General features: G+C 50.0%; 1 protein-coding gene across 1 annotated transcript in view; it reads right to left on the minus strand.

The window, feature by feature from the left end:
- Positions 1–516: 516 nt before the first annotated feature.
- The window catches only part of LOC111161844 (long-chain-fatty-acid--CoA ligase ACSBG2-like), a 32,150-nt gene continuing 11,598 nt past the window's right edge, over positions 517–21,068 (minus strand). The window contains exons 3-14 of the mRNA XM_022525851.1: positions 19,721–19,950; positions 15,975–16,063; positions 14,879–14,999; positions 12,578–12,661; positions 9,938–10,087; positions 7,504–7,680; positions 5,542–5,723; positions 5,166–5,399; positions 3,556–3,773; positions 2,269–2,408; positions 1,858–2,104; positions 517–590 (exon numbers count right to left, since the gene is read on the minus strand). Of these exons, the coding sequence (XP_022381559.1) occupies positions 517–590; positions 1,858–2,104; positions 2,269–2,408; positions 3,556–3,773; positions 5,166–5,399; positions 5,542–5,723; positions 7,504–7,680; positions 9,938–10,087; positions 12,578–12,661; positions 14,879–14,999; positions 15,975–16,063; positions 19,721–19,950 (1,946 nt within the window). The remainder of the gene's footprint in view (positions 591–1,857; positions 2,105–2,268; positions 2,409–3,555; positions 3,774–5,165; positions 5,400–5,541; positions 5,724–7,503; positions 7,681–9,937; positions 10,088–12,577; positions 12,662–14,878; positions 15,000–15,974; positions 16,064–19,720; positions 19,951–21,068) is intronic.

The raw sequence follows: 21,068 nt of genomic DNA on the forward strand, positions 1-21,068 counted from the left end.
CCAGAGTCCAAACTTCTCAACAAAGGACAAAAAGTTTGAAACTGGGGCCACAAATCCGGACATGGGATGCTGAATTGCTTTATTATCAGAACTTGTTGGAAAGGTTTCCAAGTTGCTTCCAGGAAGATGAGTCAGTTTGGGGACCCACTTCAAACTCATGAAGGCTTTTCTTTCTGAGGCCTCTGTCAGTCCTCTGGGGAGAAAAGAAAATCTGACTGGAACCATCTGATGGGCCAACGTGCCTCAATCCTTGGGTTCCTGGCAAATAGCACTTTTCCCCACCGAAGTTTCTGACAAAGCTGCAGTATAACATCTGGGCATTTTTCTGAAAGAAAAAGCATGAGTTGAGCCCCAAACTAGAATCCCCACCAAGAAAATGTCTGTGTGTGGCCTCCCAGCTCCGCTCACAGACCCGCCTGCACGTAGGGGAACCACCCCTGTCGGACCCATTCAAGGCACAGCCCAGCAAAGCCAGTCTCACCGTCGGGACAGCCAAGAGCAGCTCCACCAGGGAAGTCAGTGGTAGAATTTCTCAATTTGCTTTTTGTATTTCTGGGTGATAAAATGTCTCCTAATCTTTGTCGTCGGACCTGTCGGGAAAGGGGAGACCAGTTCAGAGGTAGGTATGAAATCAAAGTGCATGTGTCCCGTGTGTAAGCCGCAGGGTCCTGTGGCAGGGGCAGGCTGGGGCTGGCTCTGCCATCAACTCCGTGCATGCCTTGCCTTCCCCATCCGTGTGGAGATGACAGAACCTGCCCCTTGGCTGGGGCTGTGGGGTGAGGACTATGGGAGCAGGGAGGTAGACAGCGTGCCAACCTCTGTGGCTCACGTGGCCTGTGCACCCCATGAAGGGGGCACACCAGCCCCTGATTTTACAGGGGAGGAAACGGGCTCAGAGAGGGCCAATTGCTCTGAGCTGACCCAGCGCGTATACGGTAGTGGCAAGACTTGAATTCGGGTCCCGATCCACGCCCCAGGTTACTCCCAAGCTCTGGGTCACCATGGGGTTCAGGCTTCCCCAGCTGTGTCCTGAGCAGCCCCATAAGGACTGCATTTTCAAATTGTTTGGAAGAACCAAGGATTGTAGGGACAAGTTACTTGGAGGGGACAGGATTTGAGCCCAAGTTGTTGGAGGCCATGTGCTTGCCTTCACCCTAACTGCGATCCACGTCATCAGATTAGAGCTGAGTGCTGAGAGCAAGCCCCAGGAAGGACGCTAAGGGAAAACAAGACCCCCAGCCCCCCTGGCGTGAGCCCTCCCCTCGCGGGGCAGACAGACCAGGATCAGTGAACACGCAGGGTAATCCCAGACTATGATGTGGCATGGGGGTAAGATGGCAGCGGTGTTGGAGTGGGGAGGGTGAGCTGTAGAGTTGCTCCATTGAGGGCAATGGTGAGTCATGTTAGGTCAGAGAAGGCTGCTCGAGGAAGTGGCCTTTAGTGTGAGATGTGGACAATGAGAAGGAACCAAAGAATTGAGTTGGGCAGGGGGACATTCCGGGCAGAAGGAGTAGCAGGTGCAAAGGCCTAAGGCAGAACTACACCTGGAGGGTTGTGGGAACAGTGCACAGGCCTGTGCGGTTGGGCCAGAGTAAGTGAAAAGGAGAGGTCAGCAGGAGAATGGTCATGCACGGCCATAATGAGGAGTTTGGCTTTTATTCCAAGAGCAGGGCATGGGAGAGAAGGGACGTGTGTGTATGTGTGTGTGTGTGTGGCGAGGGGAGCTATGCACCAATGAGCTGAAAGTGGACCCTCAGACCCCCAGTAAAGAGCACATCTCGGTTCCCATGTGGCCCTGGACACTAGCAAGGGACCAGCCTCCAAGTGCCAAGGCCACCTGCTCTCTGGGCTGCTCACCCAGCTCTCCATGTAGGACAGAAAAGTCCTTCTCCAGGATGGCCCACTTATGGATCCTCTGCGTGTTGGAAATGGCTTCCTGATTCACAGCATCTATGCCTCGCTGGATGGCCTTGTAGACCAGGGGGTCCTGCAGCTCCAGAATCTCAGAAACGGTGGACACGTGGCTTCCCAGGTTCCGGCAGAAGTGGATGGCCTCCAAGCTTAACTTGTCCAGTGGCTCTCCGTTCGTCCTGTCGACCTCACACTGGCGCAGGACACCCACGTCACCACACCCAATGACCACACACACTCCCTGGACACACCCGAGGACCAGGAAGTGGGTCTTGAACCCACAGGGATGTGCCCTCTGGACCCTGAGGCAGAGACTCCCCCCGCTCCCACCCCTGCAGGACAGCAAACCCATGTTACCTTCAACGTCAGCAGGACGCTCAGAAACTTTGCTCTATCTCCCACTAACATGGCATTACTGACTATGGGAATCTTCTCTTTAACCAAGTTCTCGATGGGAATAGGGGCCACGTTCTCACCACCAGCCATGATAAGGATTTCTGGAACAAAGCGTGACTCAGGGTTCGACAGTGACAGTACAAAGGGCTTGTCCCCACCTCCCGAGGATCAGAGAAAGATGCTGACACAGATGACCACTCACTTAGAAAACCCCAGAAGCAGAGAAGGACCCCTGCCCACAGCCGGGACTCCCACCATGCCCTTCTCCAAGCCCCCGACCCAGCATCACTCTGCTCCTCCTCTTCCTGTCTCCTTGAAATTCCCATCAAAAATGCCCAAGTCCTGCGGACTTCACTTGGACAGCGCCCTATGAATCTACTGCCTGTTTCTTGGGCCTCTGTACCCTTTCCAAGCCCTCCAAAAAGTCTTGCTTGGAAGATAGCACAGTGCTTCTGGCCATGCCCTGTCTCTGTCTCCAGATTTCGTACCATTTGGCAACCCCAAAAGAACCTTTAAGAGAATTGTGTCACTTTCCCCCACCGGCCTCTCAAATTCTCTAAGAGCCCCTCCTCCTGCCCCAGATCTGTTCTTCTCTTTTGTCTAAGGATGCTGGCTGCCTCCTGTCCCACCCACCCAGACTCCCTGTGTCTTAGCCCATGATCTTTCAGCCATCCCTACTGAGGTGGTTAAGGCAGTGGTAATAATGTGATGGGGATGGACACCTGTGCTAGTGTCTGCCAGGGACTCAGGCATCGAACACTGCTGTTTGTTTAGGGAACCCTTCTCTCCACCTCAAACGCTTGTGGTTTGGATGAGGACTGCCAGGATGAGCATGGGACTAGGTCCGACCAGTCCGCACCCTCTAGTCTCTGCAGAGGTTCATCTCGAGATGGGATCCAGTGAGAGTCAGATCTAAAACTGTGGCTATGCCTTGGTGGTTAGGGTGAGCCTAGACTGTTGGCAGCCATCTTGTCACCAAATGGGAAAAGCCTCCAAGAACGGCCCCAAAGCACCAAGGACAGCTCTCAGAAAGGGAGGGACCAAGTAATTCCTTTGATGCTATTTTGGCACCTGGGTCCAGCCATGCCTGAAGTGAGACCTCTTGGACTACCCCATTTTTGAGCCGATAGTTCCTCTTTTTCGCTTCAACCTATTTCAGAAGGCTTTTCTTTGCTTGTCATGGAAATGATGCTAACCTAGCCCTCTTACTGAATAGCTACTGCCTATGTCGAGCTCACCGCCAAGTACCTTTGATGCGGCCGGTGATGTAGAGGTAACCGTGGTTGTCTATGCGGCCCAGGTCCCCCGTGTGTAGCCAGCCTTCGTCATTGATGACCTCCATGGTCACGTCTTCCATTTCCAGATAGCCCATGAAGACGTGCCGACCCCAGATGCAGATCTCCCCGATGCCGTCCTTGCTCTGCTGGTATAGCATGTTCTTACATCCAGCCATGATTTTGCCACAGCTGCCGGGGGGTGGGAGGGGGAAAACCAGGGCTCAGGGAGACAAGGTCACCCATGCGGGGCAGCCTGGGTCCACAGCCCGGGCTCCCTTGCGGGATCTGCTGCTCTCACCCTCTCCAGGACCTGGTGGGCATGAGGAGGGCTACCGATAGTTCCAAGAGAAGGAAATACAAATGGATTTGGAATGGACACAAAGAGGGTTTTTTCCCAACTTCACCCGTAACAAAAGGAACATGCAGGAGAGTCGTGTTGAGGTACCATTTTTTTAACCAACTGCTTTAGCACTGTGGGCGGTGTGCATGCAAAACGTTCGCTTCAGCGCTCTTTGTGGAGAAGAAGCCCTAAGTACCCACTGGTAAGGGGACCAGTTTGGTGAATGACGGTGCGTGCATGCGGGGGAACTCTTTGCAGCTGTTGAAGACGGGGCAGGTGCTTTGTAGAGGGAACATTCTCCACGAGATGGGCATCTCTGGACAGCCACATCCATTTGATTCCTGAGCTTGGATGATGTGAGTCAAGATCAATGGGAAGTTCATATTATGAACCTGGATAATGAAGGACACTGGGCTATCGGACCTCCTGTGGTCCCCGAGCACCAGACGGCAAGTAGTCATTGAGAGATGCTGAGTATTGTGTTCATTTTAGCATGGAAAATGCTTTTGTTGGGGAGAAAAGCATAAATGTCCAGGCACTGCTCATACCAGGTTAGCGTAAAGACAATGGTGAGGTGGTCTGGCCTCTGGGAGGGTGTTAGGGGTTGAGTTGAGCCCCTCTCTCCTGTCACATGTTGTATGGCTAATTCCCAGCCCCTGAGAATGTGACTGGATCTGGGAACAGGGTCATTGCAGATGTCTCAAGTTCAGTTAAGATGAGGTCATACTGGAGTAGGATGGCCCCAAGTCCAGTCTGCCCGGTGTTGTCCTAGCAAGGGGAAGCTTGTATTTCAGACATGCTCGTGGGGAGAACCACGTGTTGATGAAGGCAGAGATCCAGGGGATGCGTCTAAAAGGTCAGGCATGGAGCCTGGTTCCAGCTAAGCTTGGGAGAAAGCTAGCAAGGACCCATGGACACGTTTGAGATGGAGCATGGCAGAGACGAAGGGTCTTCGGAGGTGAACCTGGGTTAGATGAGCCTGGAGGGGGGCATCTGGAGGCAAAACTCACAGGTGACAATTAGGGAGACCCTGGAACATTCTAAGAGCCCTTGTCCATGGGCTCTTGGACACATGGGGGCTTCCCTTGTGAAGATTGAGGGCTTGGAAGCTGGATAATAGGCATCATCCTGCAGACCCAGGTCAGGGTTCACCTTAGCAGTGTGGCTTGCCCACCCTCCCCCCTTTAACTCTAGTGCCCCATGTTGATGGAGGGCTGGGGGTCTTCCCAGGAGGCTGGTACCTGTGAATCTTGTAGCTATTCTGGCTGAACATGCTGTGGGGTCCTGTGCATTCCGTCATACCGTATATCTCATGTATAGGCAAGTCCAGGCTTAGGAAGAACTGAGAGGTCTGTTGGTCGAGAGGCGCAGCCCCGCTGACGGTAAAGTGGCATTTATCAAGGCCAAGGTCACTCCTGACTTTGCTGAACACCAGGGCCTTCGCCATGCGGTAGCTCCCGGGAGTGTCATGTACCCTGTGAATAAGAACACCAGTGCCCTTTGCATGGCTCAGCAGCCATGGAGCTGAACAGGGGTCGGTGGGCACCAGCTGGAGAAGGCTGAGCCCCCTTCCCCATGGCCCTCTCCCTGCCTAGCTCCTCTGGACCCTCCACCTACCCCAACATCCTTTTTGTATTGACCTTTAAGCCAATAACTCTTCCCCATGAGAACACCTTCTTCCTCAAGCTTGAGAATTTGACGCTATTTTCTTTGATCATCTCCTGCATCTTCTCCCAAATTCGGGGCACCCCCAGGAAGATGGTGGGCTTTACCTCCTTCAGAGTGCTGATCAGGGTACCCTGCAAGAGACCGAGCTGGGTTAACCACACCTGCCCCTGCCTGGAACCCAGCTGTCCCATCTCTCCCCAGCCCGTTAGCTCAGCCCTGGAGAAGCTTCTCTTGGCTGCTTGGACCAGGGCAAGCACCCACCCCAGGGAGCCAACCCACTGGCGGGCTGGGGGACAGTCAGTGTTCCCTCTCTGGGTGAAGCCTAGGGATTTGGTGGAGAGCACCGACTGGTGACAAAGGCCAACCCAAGGAGGCAGTGGACTGTTGCACAGCTGTTAAAAAGGATGTAAGATTTGTTCCCAGACAGATCTGTGGGTTCATGCAATCCCTTTCAAAATCCAGGCAGACTTTTACACAGACTGACAAGCCCATCTCGACATTTATGTGGAAATGCAGAGAACCTAGACCGACCAAAGCGGTTTTGGAAGAGAAGAACAAAGTGGGAAGAATTACTACCCGATTTTGAAATTTATTCTGCAATAGGGTGATCAGCCGTTCCAGTTTGCTCAGAACCCGAGGAGCTCCTGAAAGGTGGGATTCTGTCATAAAACCAGGAATGTCCCACAAACCAGGGCAAGGTGGGCGCCGTGCCAGAAAGATAGAAACGTCCAGTTGGTGCGGTTTGGATGTAAGGCTGGACATACGGGTTCAACGGGACAAAATAGAAAATTCAAACACGAGTCTCTACATTTATGAGCAATTCGCAGTCCGTGAAAGTGCCCGCGCGACTCAGCGGAGGGGAGGCTAGTCCTATCCTGAAAAGTAGAAGCAAGGGCTCCATTTAGCGTCTTCTCCCTCACGCACAAGCGAACTCAGGACGGAGCACAGACCCAAGCGTGAGCGCGAAAACTGGAGCGTCCGTGGGGAGCACCACAGAGACCCCCATGGCCCCGGGGCAGGCCAGGGTCCCACGCACATGGCACCACACTCACGAAAGAAGAGAGAAAAGACTTCATCGGAGTTAAGAATGAAAAGACACGCCCCCGGGAGAGGGCGTTGGCGGACCAATAATCTGGTCCAACGCCACTGTAGGAAGAGACGCGGCCACATTTTGAAGTGAGCAAAAGGTTGGCACAGACGCTTTTCTCCCAGAGAAGGTCGATAACCAGTCACCAAGCCTGTCAGGAGGCGCTTGTCACCTGCTCGGCACGAGGGCTGCCGCCTCCCACCCACTTGCCACTCTGAAAACAGTCTGGCAGTTTCTTAAAACGTTAAGATACCTTTATCACCCGGCGGGTGCCGGGTTAGTTGTTTGGAAACTGGATAGTTTTCAGAGATGATAAGGATATGGGCAGATGGGAACTTCTCGGGTCCTGAAGGTGCGTGGGTGCACATGACGCAGTCAGCCAGAGAAGAAAGTATTTATCGAGTGGCTACAACGCCCCAGACACTGGGCACTGGGGTAGGAAGGGGGTGAAGAGGGGCCAAGAGGATACTGAAGCAGAAAACAAAATGACAAAAAGAGATGTGGGTAAGGGCCTTGAGATGGGTTTGGTTTGGGGAGCTTTTTGGTGCTGGGAATACTGACTATAAAAAAAAACAAAAAACAAAAAAACCCACACACACATTCTGCTTTCAAAACAAGTCACATCTTCGTTTTGGATTGTTCAGTGCACAACCCACACAACCATATGTGGCTGCCTTGATTTGGGTAAAGATGAAAACTAAAAGAATGTGGTCGACTGTTTCCGTTGTTCCTAAATGGAGTGTAAGATGAGGAGAGAGAAGGAACCCCCTGGATCTAGGGGCTTGGAAACCCAGCCACTGACCCCGGGCTGCCCTCAGCCTTACTTTGAGAGCGTCTGGTTGAGCAAAGTAGGTGAAAGCCCCGATCTTCATGGGTAACCACATATCCATCATTTGAGCTGCAATGTGGCTGAGGGGAAGGTAGCTAACCACCACCTCTTGCTTTTCTGCGGCACAAGACAGGCCACTGTTCTTTGCCACTGCCCCTGCCGTCCACGTGATCTGGAACACAAGTCAGGATTACGATCCAGGGGGCTCCCCCTGGCCTCACTGGAGGGCCATTTAAATGTGATTACTTAACAAACACTTACAGCACATCTGCTGTGTGCTAGGCCCTGCTCTCACGCTTTCCAAACATGAAGTCATCCCATGCTGGGTCAGTAACTACAACCCTTTATACTTTACAGGTGGAAAAACAGAAGCCCAGAGTGGTTAACGAACTTGCCCGAGGCCAGGAGGAGCTGTAAAAGGTAGTGGGTAGCTTTGGACGTTGAACCGACCCCCGTTGTATCTAACAACAGAGCCTAGCATTGGAATGTCTACATGGAAAGTCAGAAATCTTAACAGATCCAGTAAGTCGCCCAGGATCCAATCCTGGCTCCGTTGTTTGCTAGCTTGGCAACTCCAGGCTCTTTGCTCACCTGTAAAATGGGCACAGGGCTCCTCGTGTCCCACAAACCAAAAGGCCACCCATAATCCCATCACACAAATACCCCACAGTTAACATATGCTTGTTTCTCCTTTTCCACAATGTGCCTCAATATGTCGTTTTTGCAGATGTATAATTTTGAAGTCTGTTTTTCTCACTGGTGTCATCCTTTTGGGCAAACAGTTACCTTGTTAATCCTGCCACACAGGCCTCCACACCATTCCTCCCACACATGAGTCAGGGTCCTGCCTCAGGACCTTTGCACTGGCTGTTTTCTCTGCTTGGAATGCTCTTCCTCCAGCTTGCCCCGCAACTGAGTCTTTCTCACACTTGCCATTTCTGCTTGAATGCCGTACCACCTCAGACGGGCCGTGTCACGCCTCACAGACTGAAGTTGCCATCGTCTAAGTCACTAGGTGCCATCACACACCACAACAGTTCATGACATCTTATCTTCTGGTAAGCGGTTTAGCGAGAGGTTAAAGGGTGCCTAGATCAGCATGGTGACAAGTACCCTGGGAACTCGAGGAACTTTGAACTGTTGATGTGTGTGGAGAGAACTGGGATCACTTACTCTGGGAGGCAGCTCGGAGAGGCAGAAGCCATTCTCATCTCCATCTTACAGATGGGGAAACAGAGGCCCAGAGAAGGGGAGGAACTTGTCCCAGGTCACACGGCTGGCAGGTGGGAGGGCTGGGATTCGGAGCCAGGCGGCCTCGCTCCAGGGCTACTCTTGATCTCGGCTCAGGTCGTGATCTCAGGGTCGTGAGATTGAGTCCCAAGTTGGGTTCCATGGTCAGCAGGGAGCCTGCTGGAGATCCCTCTCCGTCTGCCCCTCCCCCCACTCTCTCAAATAAACACGTCATTCGAGAAAAAATGTGTGCTGTGTAGCCAGCCTGCGTGGGTTCAAGCTGCACCACGGTGCTCTCTGTGTGAGCTGGGCCAAGTTACAGAACCTCTCTGGACTTCAGTTTTCCCACCTGTAAAAAGAGCCTGGCAGAATTGGGAGGGTCGCCATGGGGATTTACCAAGTGTAAAGCTCTCAGAACAGGGCCTGGCACGTAGTGAGCGTGACTGTCTCTCCTGCTCTTTTTTTTTTTTTTTTAGCAGTTTATTGAGGTGAAACTGACAGTATCTGACACCCCCCATTTGTCTCCACTAGTGAAACCATCACCAGCCTCAACATAGTGAACATGGGGTCACCCCTCTGTCATGCCTCCCTTTGCCACCCACCTCCCCGCGCCGCCACCCAAGCAGCCCCAGGTCTGCTTTCTGTTCCTACGGCTACGTTTGCGTTTCTTAGGGTTTTGTATAAATGGGATCTTTTAGGACCTGTTCCCCTTATTCTCCTGTACCAGTGGTCTGAGCTACTATCACCTGTGGACTCCATCCAGACATGCATGTGTCTTTCCCAGACATTCCCAGACTTTCCCAGAGTGTATATCCTGCTCTTCTACCTGCTTATTTTATGTCGAACACTGTTCTACGCTCTCTAGGAATATGTCAACTCGTTTCATTTTCAAAACAGCCCGGGAGGCAGGGGTTGTTATTATCACACCCAGTTTAGAGCTGCACGGACAAAGGCTTGGAGATGTTAGGTGTCTGGCCCGAGATCACGAGGCAGGATGTGAACACAGGTCTGTTCTAAAGCCCCTGATCTCCCTGCACTGTGCTGCCCTCTTGGAAGTGTTTCGCTGGCTAGGGAGCCCCAGGGGTCCAGACCCCCGAATGCTACCCTGCCCCCAGTGGGGTGAGAACAGGAAGAGCCGGAGGGCCACTGGCCTGGGTGCTGTTACCATTGGCACTGGGTTCATCCCCATTGGCACTTACGTTGTCATGGCTAAGCATCACTCCCTTGGGATTGCCTGAGGTCCCAGAAGTATAGATGATCACAGCACACTGATTAGCCCTCTGGCTTTCCATGATCTGGTCCAGTTGGGAATCGGGGATGTCATTGCCCAGGTCCATGAAATCATTCCACTGTGCAGAAGAGACAGGCAGAGAATGGGGACTCGGGATGTGCGGGGGACCCTCGACATGCCAGGGGTCCCCTTCCCCTGTCAGGTCTGGTGCCATCAGCTTCTCTAAAACATGATTCCCAGTGAGAGGGAGGACTCAGGGTCACCAGTCGTGGTGCCTCTTACAAAAGCCCTAAGATGTTTGCTTCCCCTCCTTCACTTCCTGGTAGGCTGCTGGGTCTGCACCTGTGAGCGCAGCTGGTCCAGTCACAGTGAAGGTCAGGGCTTTTGCTGGAAGTGCTGGGACTGGAATGAATCATCCGGGCATGAATGAGTCAAGATGTAGCCCCAGGAGCTGCCTAAGGTCACACAGCAAGTAAACAGGAAAACAGGAACTAGCAGTCTAAACCAATACGGTCACACTCTGCTCTTACTGACCTTCCAGAATGATGCCTCGGAAGGAACTGTTGGGTTGTATGGACTGAGTATCACACAGGACCTGCAAAAATTCTACCACTGAGTCCCCCACCCACCAGGCTCTGGAGGAGGGCAATGCCCCGAATTCAAGATGGCAGGCGTGTAGCACCTTCCAGAAGCAGAACCAGGGGAATGCCAACCCCGTGACATCAGGTCATGTCCATCTCTGCTTGGTTCAGCTGGGAGGGAGTTGCTGGCATCCAGGGGGTGGAGGTGGGGGGGGGGCGCCACTCAGCATCCTGCAGTACGCAGGACGGCCCCGCGACAAAGGGTTATCCACCCCAAACGTCTGTAGCAACGAGATTGAGAAATCCCAGTGTAAGTGGTGTGGCTAGCAAGAGAGTTTTTTTGAAGTATCCAGACCTCAGGTATTGTTGCTCCGATGGTCACTTTAAACCTCAAAAGTCTATGATTCTGGTCATTTTTCTTCCTTATTTATTCACCATCCCTGGTCTTAGGATTCGAGTGTTTTCTGGAAGGTATGAACGCTGGCAAGGTTTTGGCTGGCCAGAGAGGATCGTGGGTATCTTCTGTCCCACCTGTGTGGGGGCAAACCTAATAAACGCCGTGACGTTGCGGGACTTCTGATTTGAGTCGTGGGTTTGAGGGTCTCATCTCGTGGATATTAACAGGAGCTTGTCCTTGGGCCTCACGAGCCTCCTGGCCCGGCTTCCGTGAGATAACCCAGTGTATCCTCACACACAGAACCTGTGCTCTGGCTAAAGCGTGCCTCTGTTGCTCATACCGGCACATTTCCCGACTAAAACACGCTAAGGCAGGGGCATCCGGGTGGCTCAGTCAGTTAAGTGTCTGCCTTTGGGTCAGGTTATGGTCCCAGAATCCTGGGATCAAGTCCCTCGTTGGGCTCCCTGCTCAGTGGGGAGCCTGCCTCTTCCCCTGCTTGTGCGTGCTCTCTCTCTCTCTCAAGTAAATAAATAAAAAATCTTTGAAAAATAAAACATAAAACACGGTGAGGCAGAGTGCCTTTTTAAAAAATGACTCTGATGGCATTTATGGTTTCACACACTCTTTGGTGGCCTTGCCCCTTCCTCAGTAAGAGGTGGTCTAGGTCCCCACCCCAACCCCCCACTGCTCAGCAGACCTTTTGGTCGGCCGTGATAGGCACAGTATGTCGGAAGCGATGGTGTGTCGCTTCCAAGAGTAGATTGTTAAAGGCAAGACATCTTCCACCTGGCCTTCTCTCTCTGTGTCTCTCTCTTTCGATGTTTCTATAGAGTTCTGAGCCAGGAGTAAGTCCAGAGATCCCTAGGTCACCATGCCGGAGAGGCCACAAAGAGAGAGAGGGAGGCCCAGGAGCCCCAGGTGCAGGGTCCAGACCAGAGTGAGGACTGGGGACTTAGTTAGCCTCCAGTGCAAAAATTGAAGGAGATGCAAACAACAAAATAAAACAAAAGGACAACAAACCTTTGGCAATCAAGAGAAATTGTATTTTAATGCAATATATTTTAAGTCACTAACCATCAAAAAATCCATGATGAATGAAATAATAAAAAAAAATTTTTTTTTGAAATATCAAAAATTTAAGTGAAGACAGGCTCCACAAGGGCTGTTGGTCCAAGCCATGGCAGAAATGCTCAGCCCCATATTCGTATTTATACATATTAAGTGACGACGGTTCATGGTTTTAGTGACACTATTATTGATGACTTGGCACATATTAAAGCCGCAAGTCAAGTTTTAACAAATTCTGGTTGGGATATAAAGTAAATATTTAAACCCAATGCTGTGGGTTTTCACACACCCTGCTTTTCAGTGACGTAGTATTTTTTCGGTTGCCTTAATGTTCTGAAAAAAGAAGTAAGAATAAAATGATCGTTGTTGTCTTAAGCCACCAATTTTGGGGGGAGACTTGTTGCACAGCGATAAATAACCAGAACAGACATCTTCCCATCAACCAGACCCTTCACAGCAGGAAGAAAGAGGAAAGCCCTAAGGCCCCATCTGCCCACCTTGCGGGGCCACCTTCCCCTTGGCTCAGCGGCCCCCGCCCCACACTCACACTTACTGTACTTACAGAGTACAGGTTATTACTGCTCCCCTTCATGGGCAGCTTGTACTGGACGATCACCTTCAGGGGCTCCATCCTGCTCTGCGGAATCTGAAAGAAATTTCCATGTGGGCCTCATGGCCCTGGGAGAGACTGAGGGTGGATGCGTTTCCTAAGCAATGGCCCACAGTGACCCCAGCCTCTTTACTCTCCCCTGCCCAGCCTGTACAACATGGCTCTTTGTCCCAACTGGCAGGACACAGCCTGATTTTAGGACTGGGTTCTTTGTGCTCAGTATCAGTAGCCTCCAACACTTAAAGGCTGATGAAGATGAGAGCCTCCTGAGTCCTGCTCCCCTCACAGAGTCATGGTTGTTGGTTTATGAGCCCGCCCCTTGCACTATATGCCCAGGATCCAGCTACCCTCCTAGCTGGAGCTAGGCAGCAAAAATCCTCTGTGCAGGTCACTGGAACCTGGGCAAGCTCAGGACTTTCTACTTATACCAAGGGCTTTCAGGTTCAGTAGACCATGCCTGCGGGATTCTTGTACCCTGTTGATACAAAGGAAGGGGTGTGGTTCCACAGCTTGTCTAGCCGATCCAATGATGAAGTCACTTCCAACATCTGGTATGGTAATTATAAATATAACCACGTCTGTAGCATAGGTTGAGAGAAGAGGACAGAAGCTCTGTGAACGGTGGGACAGGAGGTTTCCAGAGAAAGAGGGAACCGACATCCAGAATGCTTGGAACAGGAAATGGCCAGGGAGGTTTGAGGACTATGTGAAGTCTCAGATGGCTAGGTCAAGGATAGAGGGAGAGGATTGGGGTTGAGGCAGGGAAGGATGGTGAGGGCCATGTCGGGGATACCTTGGAGGCAGTGGTGAGGAGTCTGGAGTTTATTCTAAGGAGGCAGGGAGTCAGTGAAGAGTTGGAGGGCTGTAAGCCTGTGGGTGTTGCCTAGAACAAAAGACTTCCAAGCAGAACTGAATATCCAGTTTGGGAGGAGCGTGTCAGAAGCCTGGCTTTGAATCTTGCATACAAAGAGTATGCAATATTTTCTAATGGTAGAAAACCCCAAATCGTAAGCCAGTATTGGCAGAAAGGACCCAGTCTTCACCCACCACCCATCCCACAGTTTGTTCTGCTATGAACAGAACAAATAGGGAATGATAGGAGTATTGGAGATCGTTGAGGCGTGACTTAAGAAAACAATTTCAGAAAGCTCAAGGCTGAAGGGAGAAGTCTGTTCCCACTGAACCAGGTCAGGAATTAGGCGTCCAAGGAGGCTTGGTGGCAGAGTGTTCTAGTTCACTGAGTCTAGCTGGATTTCATGAGTCTGGAAAGTCTACCCTAACTTCAGAGATGTTAAAATGTGGGAAAACATGACCAGCGATGATTGGAGGATGCCATTGACAGCAAGACACATCTCACCTCCAGAGATATCGACAAGCAGAGAAGTGTTTAACTCAGAAATATGATATTGATGCAACAGCCACAGGGCCCTTGGGCTGAGTGGTGAACCTGGTCACCTGCCCTCACCCCCTGAAGGACTCCTCTCCCCATGGGATCCTCCTGCCAAAAGCCGGGTCAGGAATTTGCAGCTCATTCAAACACTAGTAATTGAAAAACTTTCTACAACATCCACACGAAGTTACTACAAGAAGAAAAAGGGAGCACGAGAGGAGCCAAATTTTATACGTAAAGAAAAGTCACCACAAAGCAAAGGAAAATTGCCACCCAACATTCCAACATAGGATCTAAAACATAACAAAGTAAATACAGCTAGAAAGGAAGAACACAAAGCAAAGCTACAAGCACTGAGGGAAGATAGAGCCATACCAGAAAGAAGTGAAACAGGAAGTGGTAGAACTTAGCGAAGAAATGGAAGAGAAAGCAGCATTTCAGGAATGATGACAGTATTTAAAAAATGACAATTACAAGGGGGTGTAAGCCTCAAAATGCTTCCATTTCTAAAAGAAAACAGTGGGCTGTATATAAAGTAATACATAAACACATTTAAAAAAAAAAATAGAAGCTTACAACCTGGGCAGGGAGCCTACTTAAAAAAAATAAAACAAATAAAGGGGATTTTAAAAAAAATAGAATCTCAGTAGGAAATGAAGTTAATACAAGTTGCAAGTTAGATCCCTGCCACTCTACCCGGTTCCCCCTAGTTATACGTGGAGGAGACTTACTGAGCCCAAGAATGGGGCCAGCCCCACCATCCAGCCTATCATTAACATCCACCTGGGACTAATGGGACAGGCAGTCAGAGCCCTGCAATCCCCCTGGGTGAATGGTGGGTGGTGTTCGAGTTTGGGCTTTACCGAAAGGATTTTCCTTAACTGTAGGTCATTCTCAACCAGCAGGACGTTCACTTTGGCATGACTAATGACGTACTGACAAGCCTCCGCAGAGTTGGTGGCATAAATACCAACACAAAGACCCCTGGGAAAAGAAAACACATGTGCATGTGCACATCTTAACATGGGAATGTTCTGGAAGGTGGAGGGGGCACCCTAGAGACAAGTTCTGAGTTTGCAGCCTTGGTACCAGCTTCCCTCCCTCCACAGCTTCACCGTGATGAAATGAAGCCGCAAAATAAGGATGAGGAAAGCAGCAAGTCCTGTAATGTCATCGTGGTGGCCGATCATGGAGCCCTCACAGCATCCCATTTTAAAGATGCGGAAACTGAGCCTTAGGGCAGGGAAGTCAGTTGTTCAGGGTCCCAAGGTAACCGAAGCTAGAGGCGCGGTTTGGACGCCCCCCCCCCCCCCCGGGTACCTGTTCCATTCATCTGACTGCCTTTTGTTCTTGCCTTTAACCATTCTGTTTTTCAAATTTGCATTTCCCTGATGGCTTCAAGCTCTTGTTGGCTACTTCCCTTTGTGAGCTTTCTGTTCAAGTCTTTCCTTATTTAAAATCTTTCTGTCGGGGCACCTGGGTGGCTCAGTGGGTTAAAGCCTCTGCCTTTAGCTCAGGTCATGATCTCAGGGTCTTGGGATGGAGCCCCACATCGGGCTCTCTGCTCAGCGGGGAGCCTACTTCTCCCTCTCTCTCTGCCTGCCTCTCTGCCTGCTTGTGATCTGTATGTCAAATAAATAAATAAAATCTAAATAAAATAAAATCTTTCTTTTTTTCTTTAAAGATTTTTAAAATAATCTATACATCCAGCGTGGGGCTCAAACTCATGACCCTGAGATCAAGAGTCGTATGCTTTGTCTTTTTATTACTCATTATAAAAGCACCGTATATATGGGAGATGCTAGTCCTTTGTCAGGTTGGTCGGTCAGTGTGTCTGTCTTGCCTCCTAACCTGGGGTTGCCCCTGAAATCCCCGATCACATCTCAGAGCCAGCCCCCGGGTGCCAGCCCAGAGTCGCGGCTCGCCCACTGTCGGAGTCAACCCAGCCCACAGTCTTACCCTGCTAAGATGGCACCGAGGGAAGCGATGAACCACTCAATGGAGTTAAACCCCAGGATGCCAACTCCGTGGAAACGCTGCAGGCCCAGCTGAGAAGGCAGAAACAAACAAACAGAAAGCAGAAACACAAAGACGTCTTGTTTCTGGGTGGGATCTGCTCACTGGGATGTGGGAAAGCAGATTCCAAAGCCCATGAGGTCACACTGGGAAAAGGCAGCGTTGAACCTAAAATCTGGGGTGTGATATTTTTGTGACTGTTAGGAGGCCGCTTTGCCTCCCTCTGCATAAGGCACCATTTATTTATTCTTGTTTGTATGTATTTTATTTTTTTAACGTGGTCAACTGTACAAAGCAATTTTGAGTGCACAACTCAGTGGCATGAAACATACTCACACTGTTGTACAATCGTCACCACCATATGTCTCCAGAACTTTCCATCTTCCCAAACAGAGACTCTGTTCCTAGGAAGCATGGGCTCCCCACCCCCTGCCCCAGCCCTGGCTCCCACCATCTCTCTGTCACTGTGGACGGGACTCCTCTGAGGCCCTCCTGGGAATGGGGTCCTGCGGGATGTGTCCTTCTGGGTCTGGGTCTTCTCACTGAGCCCTATGTCATCAGGGTCCCGCCATGTGGTGGCAGGAGTCAGAATGTCCTTCCGTTGTTAGACTGAATAATAATTTGTTATATGGGCGGACCACACTATATCTTCTCCATTCATCTACCAAAGGACTCTTGGTTCCCTCCACATTTTGACTGCTGGTTATCATGGTGCTGTGAACATGGTGCGAAAGGATGTGTCTGAGTCCTTGCTTTGAATCCTCGAGGAATTGTTGGGTCACATGGTAATTCCGTGTTTTATCTTTTGAGGAACCACCACACTGCCTTCCATAAGGGCTGCACCATTCTACATTCCCACCAGCGATGCACAAGTGTACTGGTTTCTCCATGTCCTCGTTGACACTCGCTATTTTGTCCTTTTTTCAAAGATAATGGCTGTCTTAATAGGTGTGAATTTATTTTTGTTTGTAATAACAGAAGTACTCCAAGAGTGATAGCCTGAAGTGGGGACAAATTGCACTTTTAAAGGTGTAGCCTTGGGGCGCCTGGGTGGCTCAGTCAGGCAAGCATCTGCCTTTGGCCCAGGTCATGATTCCAGGGTCCGGGGATTGAATACTTCTCCCTCTCCTCTGCCTGCCGCTCCCCCTACTTCTCCGCTCACGCTCTCTCTCTCTCTCTCTCTCTCTCTCTCTGTCAAATAAATAAATCTTTCAAAATAAATAAAGGTGTATCCTTGATCTGAATGTACTTGAGAGTGAACCAGAAACCCAGACATGAAGGTAATCCTCCTTGGGGAAGGTCCAGGTTTTGCCACACCCCAGATTTTAGGCTTAATGCTGGCTTTTCTTAACATGACTCCATGGAGTTTTGGGACCCTCTAACTTTGTTGGCTCTTTTAGTCACACGGGGCAAAGCCGGCAATGACCCTGTTCTTGAGGAAAATGTAAGCATTTCGAAGATATCTGCCTCCCAGTGCTTCAGAGCATAAGTATTTCTGCTTAGTAACAAACAGGCTGTCTCCTCTGCAGGTAGACAGTCTCTAGCAATATGCAGATAAACTGCTTAGATCCCTGAGGATTAGGCGAGTAGGGATCTTTGAATCCCCAGACCTAAGGACATAGCCAAAGAAGATCATCTCTCAGGAGAGGCGAATCGTCACAGCACCATGGTGGGACAGCCGAGCAGAGATTCCATCCTAAAAGAACGTTCTCATCATCGCTTGGTGAAGACACGTGGGTGTCAGAGGGGAGGGGAGAGGGGAACTCAGGTCTGGGTCAAAATGTGAAAGCACTTCCTATAAATCAAAGCCACCAGGCATTCCCTTTTATAATAGGAGCTACCTATCATGTCCTTATCTGTTGCTGCCTAACATATCACCAAAAACTTAGCAGCTTAACACAACACATGTTTTATTATTGCAGTTTTCATAGGTCAGGAGTCCGGGGACAGCTTCACTGGGTCCTGTGCTTAGGCTCTCCGGAAGCTGCAGTTAAGGTATCTGCAGGGACCGTGGTCACCTCTGAAACTTGAGAATCTTCTCCCACAGTTACTATTTGCTCTATTTATTTCCATGTAGTTAAATGACTGAGGTCCCTGTTTTCTTCCCACCTATCAACTGGGGACTGCTTTCCCAGAGGTGGTCTGCTGTCCCCTACCACATAGCCCCGTCCACAACTTGGCAATGTGCTTCCTCAAAGCCAGCGGAATAATCTTTCTTTTAATGGTTTTCCTGATAAGGTCAGGCCCACCAGAGCCCTTGCTGTTTTGATGTACTCAATGTCAGCTGATCAGGGAGCTTAATTCCATTGGCAAAATCTCTTCACCTTTGCCAGCACAGGAGGAAAATCCCATCAGAGTCACAAGTCCTGTCCTACTCAAGGGGAGGAGTCCGTCCATACAGTGTCATTATACCAGGGGTTGGGAATCTTGAGGGGTCATTGTAGAATTCTGCCTAACATGCCTATCAAAGTAGCCAATATGCACATTTTTTATAATATGATGCTGGCAAGAATAATAGGTAAGCAGTTTCTCTCACACACTCTGAGTGGGCCGATAGAAGCACTTTCTCTGTAAGAATTCATTGTACAAAGAAGGTTCTCTGTGCCTCCATGTATGGTAGCAAAGCTCAGAAACACCGTTACTACCCACCAGTATACCAGTATTGTTACATACATATTCGTAGTTGCTGAAAAGAGTATGGATTTGTTTTTAGTGAATCAATATGAAAGGAACTCAGAGCATGGCAGGCGGCTTCCAAGATGGCGCTCACTGATTCTCACCTCCCGGGGTTTGTGTTCCTGTATAATCCCCTCCCACATTGTGTCAAGGCTGGTCTGTGTAACCAGTAGAATACGGAAGAAGGGATAGTATGTCACTGAGATTAAGTCATGGAAGCTATGGGAAGATATGATTCCCATCTTGTCCACACTTTCTTTTGGATCACTCATTCTGGGGGAGCTGGCTGCCATAGTCTGAAGACACTCAGCCCAGTGGAGAAGGACAGGGAACAAGGAATAAGGTCTTGACCTCTTGCCAATTGCCAGCCATGTAGGTAAGCTTACAAGTGGACCCTCTGGCCCTTGTCAAACCTTCAGAAGGACAGCTTGACCACAGCTTCCTGAGACACCATGAAACTAAATTTTGGGGTAATTTGTTATGCAGCAGTAGCTAACTAATACATAGAGATTTTAAAAAGCAAGATGTGGGGCGTCTGGGTGGCTCAGTCAGTTAGGAATAGAACTTTGGCTCAGATCATGAGCTCTGGGTTGTGGGATCAAGCCCCGAGTTGAACTCTGTGCTCAGCAGGGAGTCTGCTTGTCCCTCTGCCCCTCTGCCTGCTTGTGTTCTCTCTCTCTCTCTCTCTCTCTCAAGTAAATAGGTAAAATCTTTTTTTTTAAAGCAAAAAAATAGCAAGATGGAGAATGATGGGTAGAGTAGGCTACGATTTATGTAAAAATTTGCTTGTAGAGAAATTTTATAATATATATACACACAGTTTATTCCCCAAAAGGATTTACAAAAAACTGGCAATGGTGGCTGCCTCCATAAGAGAGGGGTCAAGAATTAAAGGGAAAATTCTCACCAGTGAACCTTCATATCTTGTGGTGCCTCGTGCATTTTATACCATATGTTTGTGCATGTAGAATGAATGATCGACTAAGTGTTGAATGAATGAATAACTCATTTACCTTGATCAAGGCTCTTGCAGCCTTCCGACAAGCCGCATAGTACTGGTTGAAATTCAGAACTTCCCACTGCTCACCGTTCTTTGTTGCAAGGGCTGGATATGCCCCAAATCGTTTGACTGACTCCCGAAAAAAATCAGGGATGGTTACTGGGGTCTCATGGCCTGGCCCATGTTTGGATAGCCTCAGAAGGACTTCTCCATCTCGATGAATGGTCCACAGCCCAGGAGTAACTGCAAACAGCCACCAGGGTTGGTGGCAAATGTTTTTATTAATTTAATAACTTTGGGGGAGGAGTGTCCTTTTTGGGCTTGAAGGGCTGAGTGTTGAATTAATCCCACTCCCCAGGTGAAGTCACATGACCAACGCCAGCCAACCCATTCACGCTTCCTCTTTCTTACTTTTCCTTGCCCCCCCCAACAAATTACTGTGAAAAATTTCACACCTACAAGAAACCTGAAAGGTCTGTAGAGCCAACATCCTCTTACCACATGGTTTCCACAACTGCTGGCATTTGCTCCATTTGCTTTATCCTATCTCGGTCCCACCATCTCTCTACATCCATCCATCACTCTGTCCATTTCAGCGCAGCGGCTACCCATCCATTTCCTCCTTAAGCACTTTAGCATGTGAATCATTAGCTTGAGTTCCATATTATTTATAGGTTTTTTTTTTTTTTAAGGTAAAATGGACACGCGGCAGACTACATGCTTTGGTCAGTGGAATGTGAGAAGTGACCGTTGTGAGTCTCTCCCAGGCGGAAGGTTTAAGAGCCGGTGTGTGACCCACCATACCCCGTTCTCCTCACAAAAATGGTGCGAGCACTTGTCAGGGAGGAACCCTAGTGCCAGATACACATAATGCAGGTGAGAAACAAGCCCGTGTTGTGTTGAGCTGTTGAGGTTTGGGGTCGGGTTTTAAAGCAACATCACCCAGACCACCCGATTCCACCAACTTATAAGGACCAGGCAAAGGGTCTGGCTCAAAGCCAGTTTGTTTTCCTTCCTCACTCACCTCCTTTCAGGAGTGAAATGGTTGACCCCGAGAGAAAGAGGAGAAGAGGGTTTCCTGTGGAGAGAGTTGGTGTGCAGTGTGTTGCTCATCGCCCCCCAACCATGGGCCAAGTGAGAGAAGATTCTGGAAACCCTCTTGGAAGAATGGGTGTGTGACTCTTGACTTTGAAACTTATCCACTGGAGGGCTGGTAGTTGGAAATGGCCGAGCAGACAGCGGGGTTGGGAGAACACCACACGTCTACCTGCTGGGGGACACTGATTTTTCCCCTTGACTATATGGACCTCATGGAGAGGCTTTTGGCTGGAAGCCAGTAGAAAGAATTCCACTTCATCTGG

Source organism: Enhydra lutris, unplaced genomic scaffold (genome assembly GCF_002288905.1).
Source record: "Enhydra lutris kenyoni isolate GAN:26980312 unplaced genomic scaffold, ASM228890v2 scaffoldscaffold86, whole genome shotgun sequence".
Lineage (NCBI taxonomy): Eukaryota > Metazoa > Chordata > Mammalia > Carnivora > Mustelidae > Enhydra > Enhydra lutris.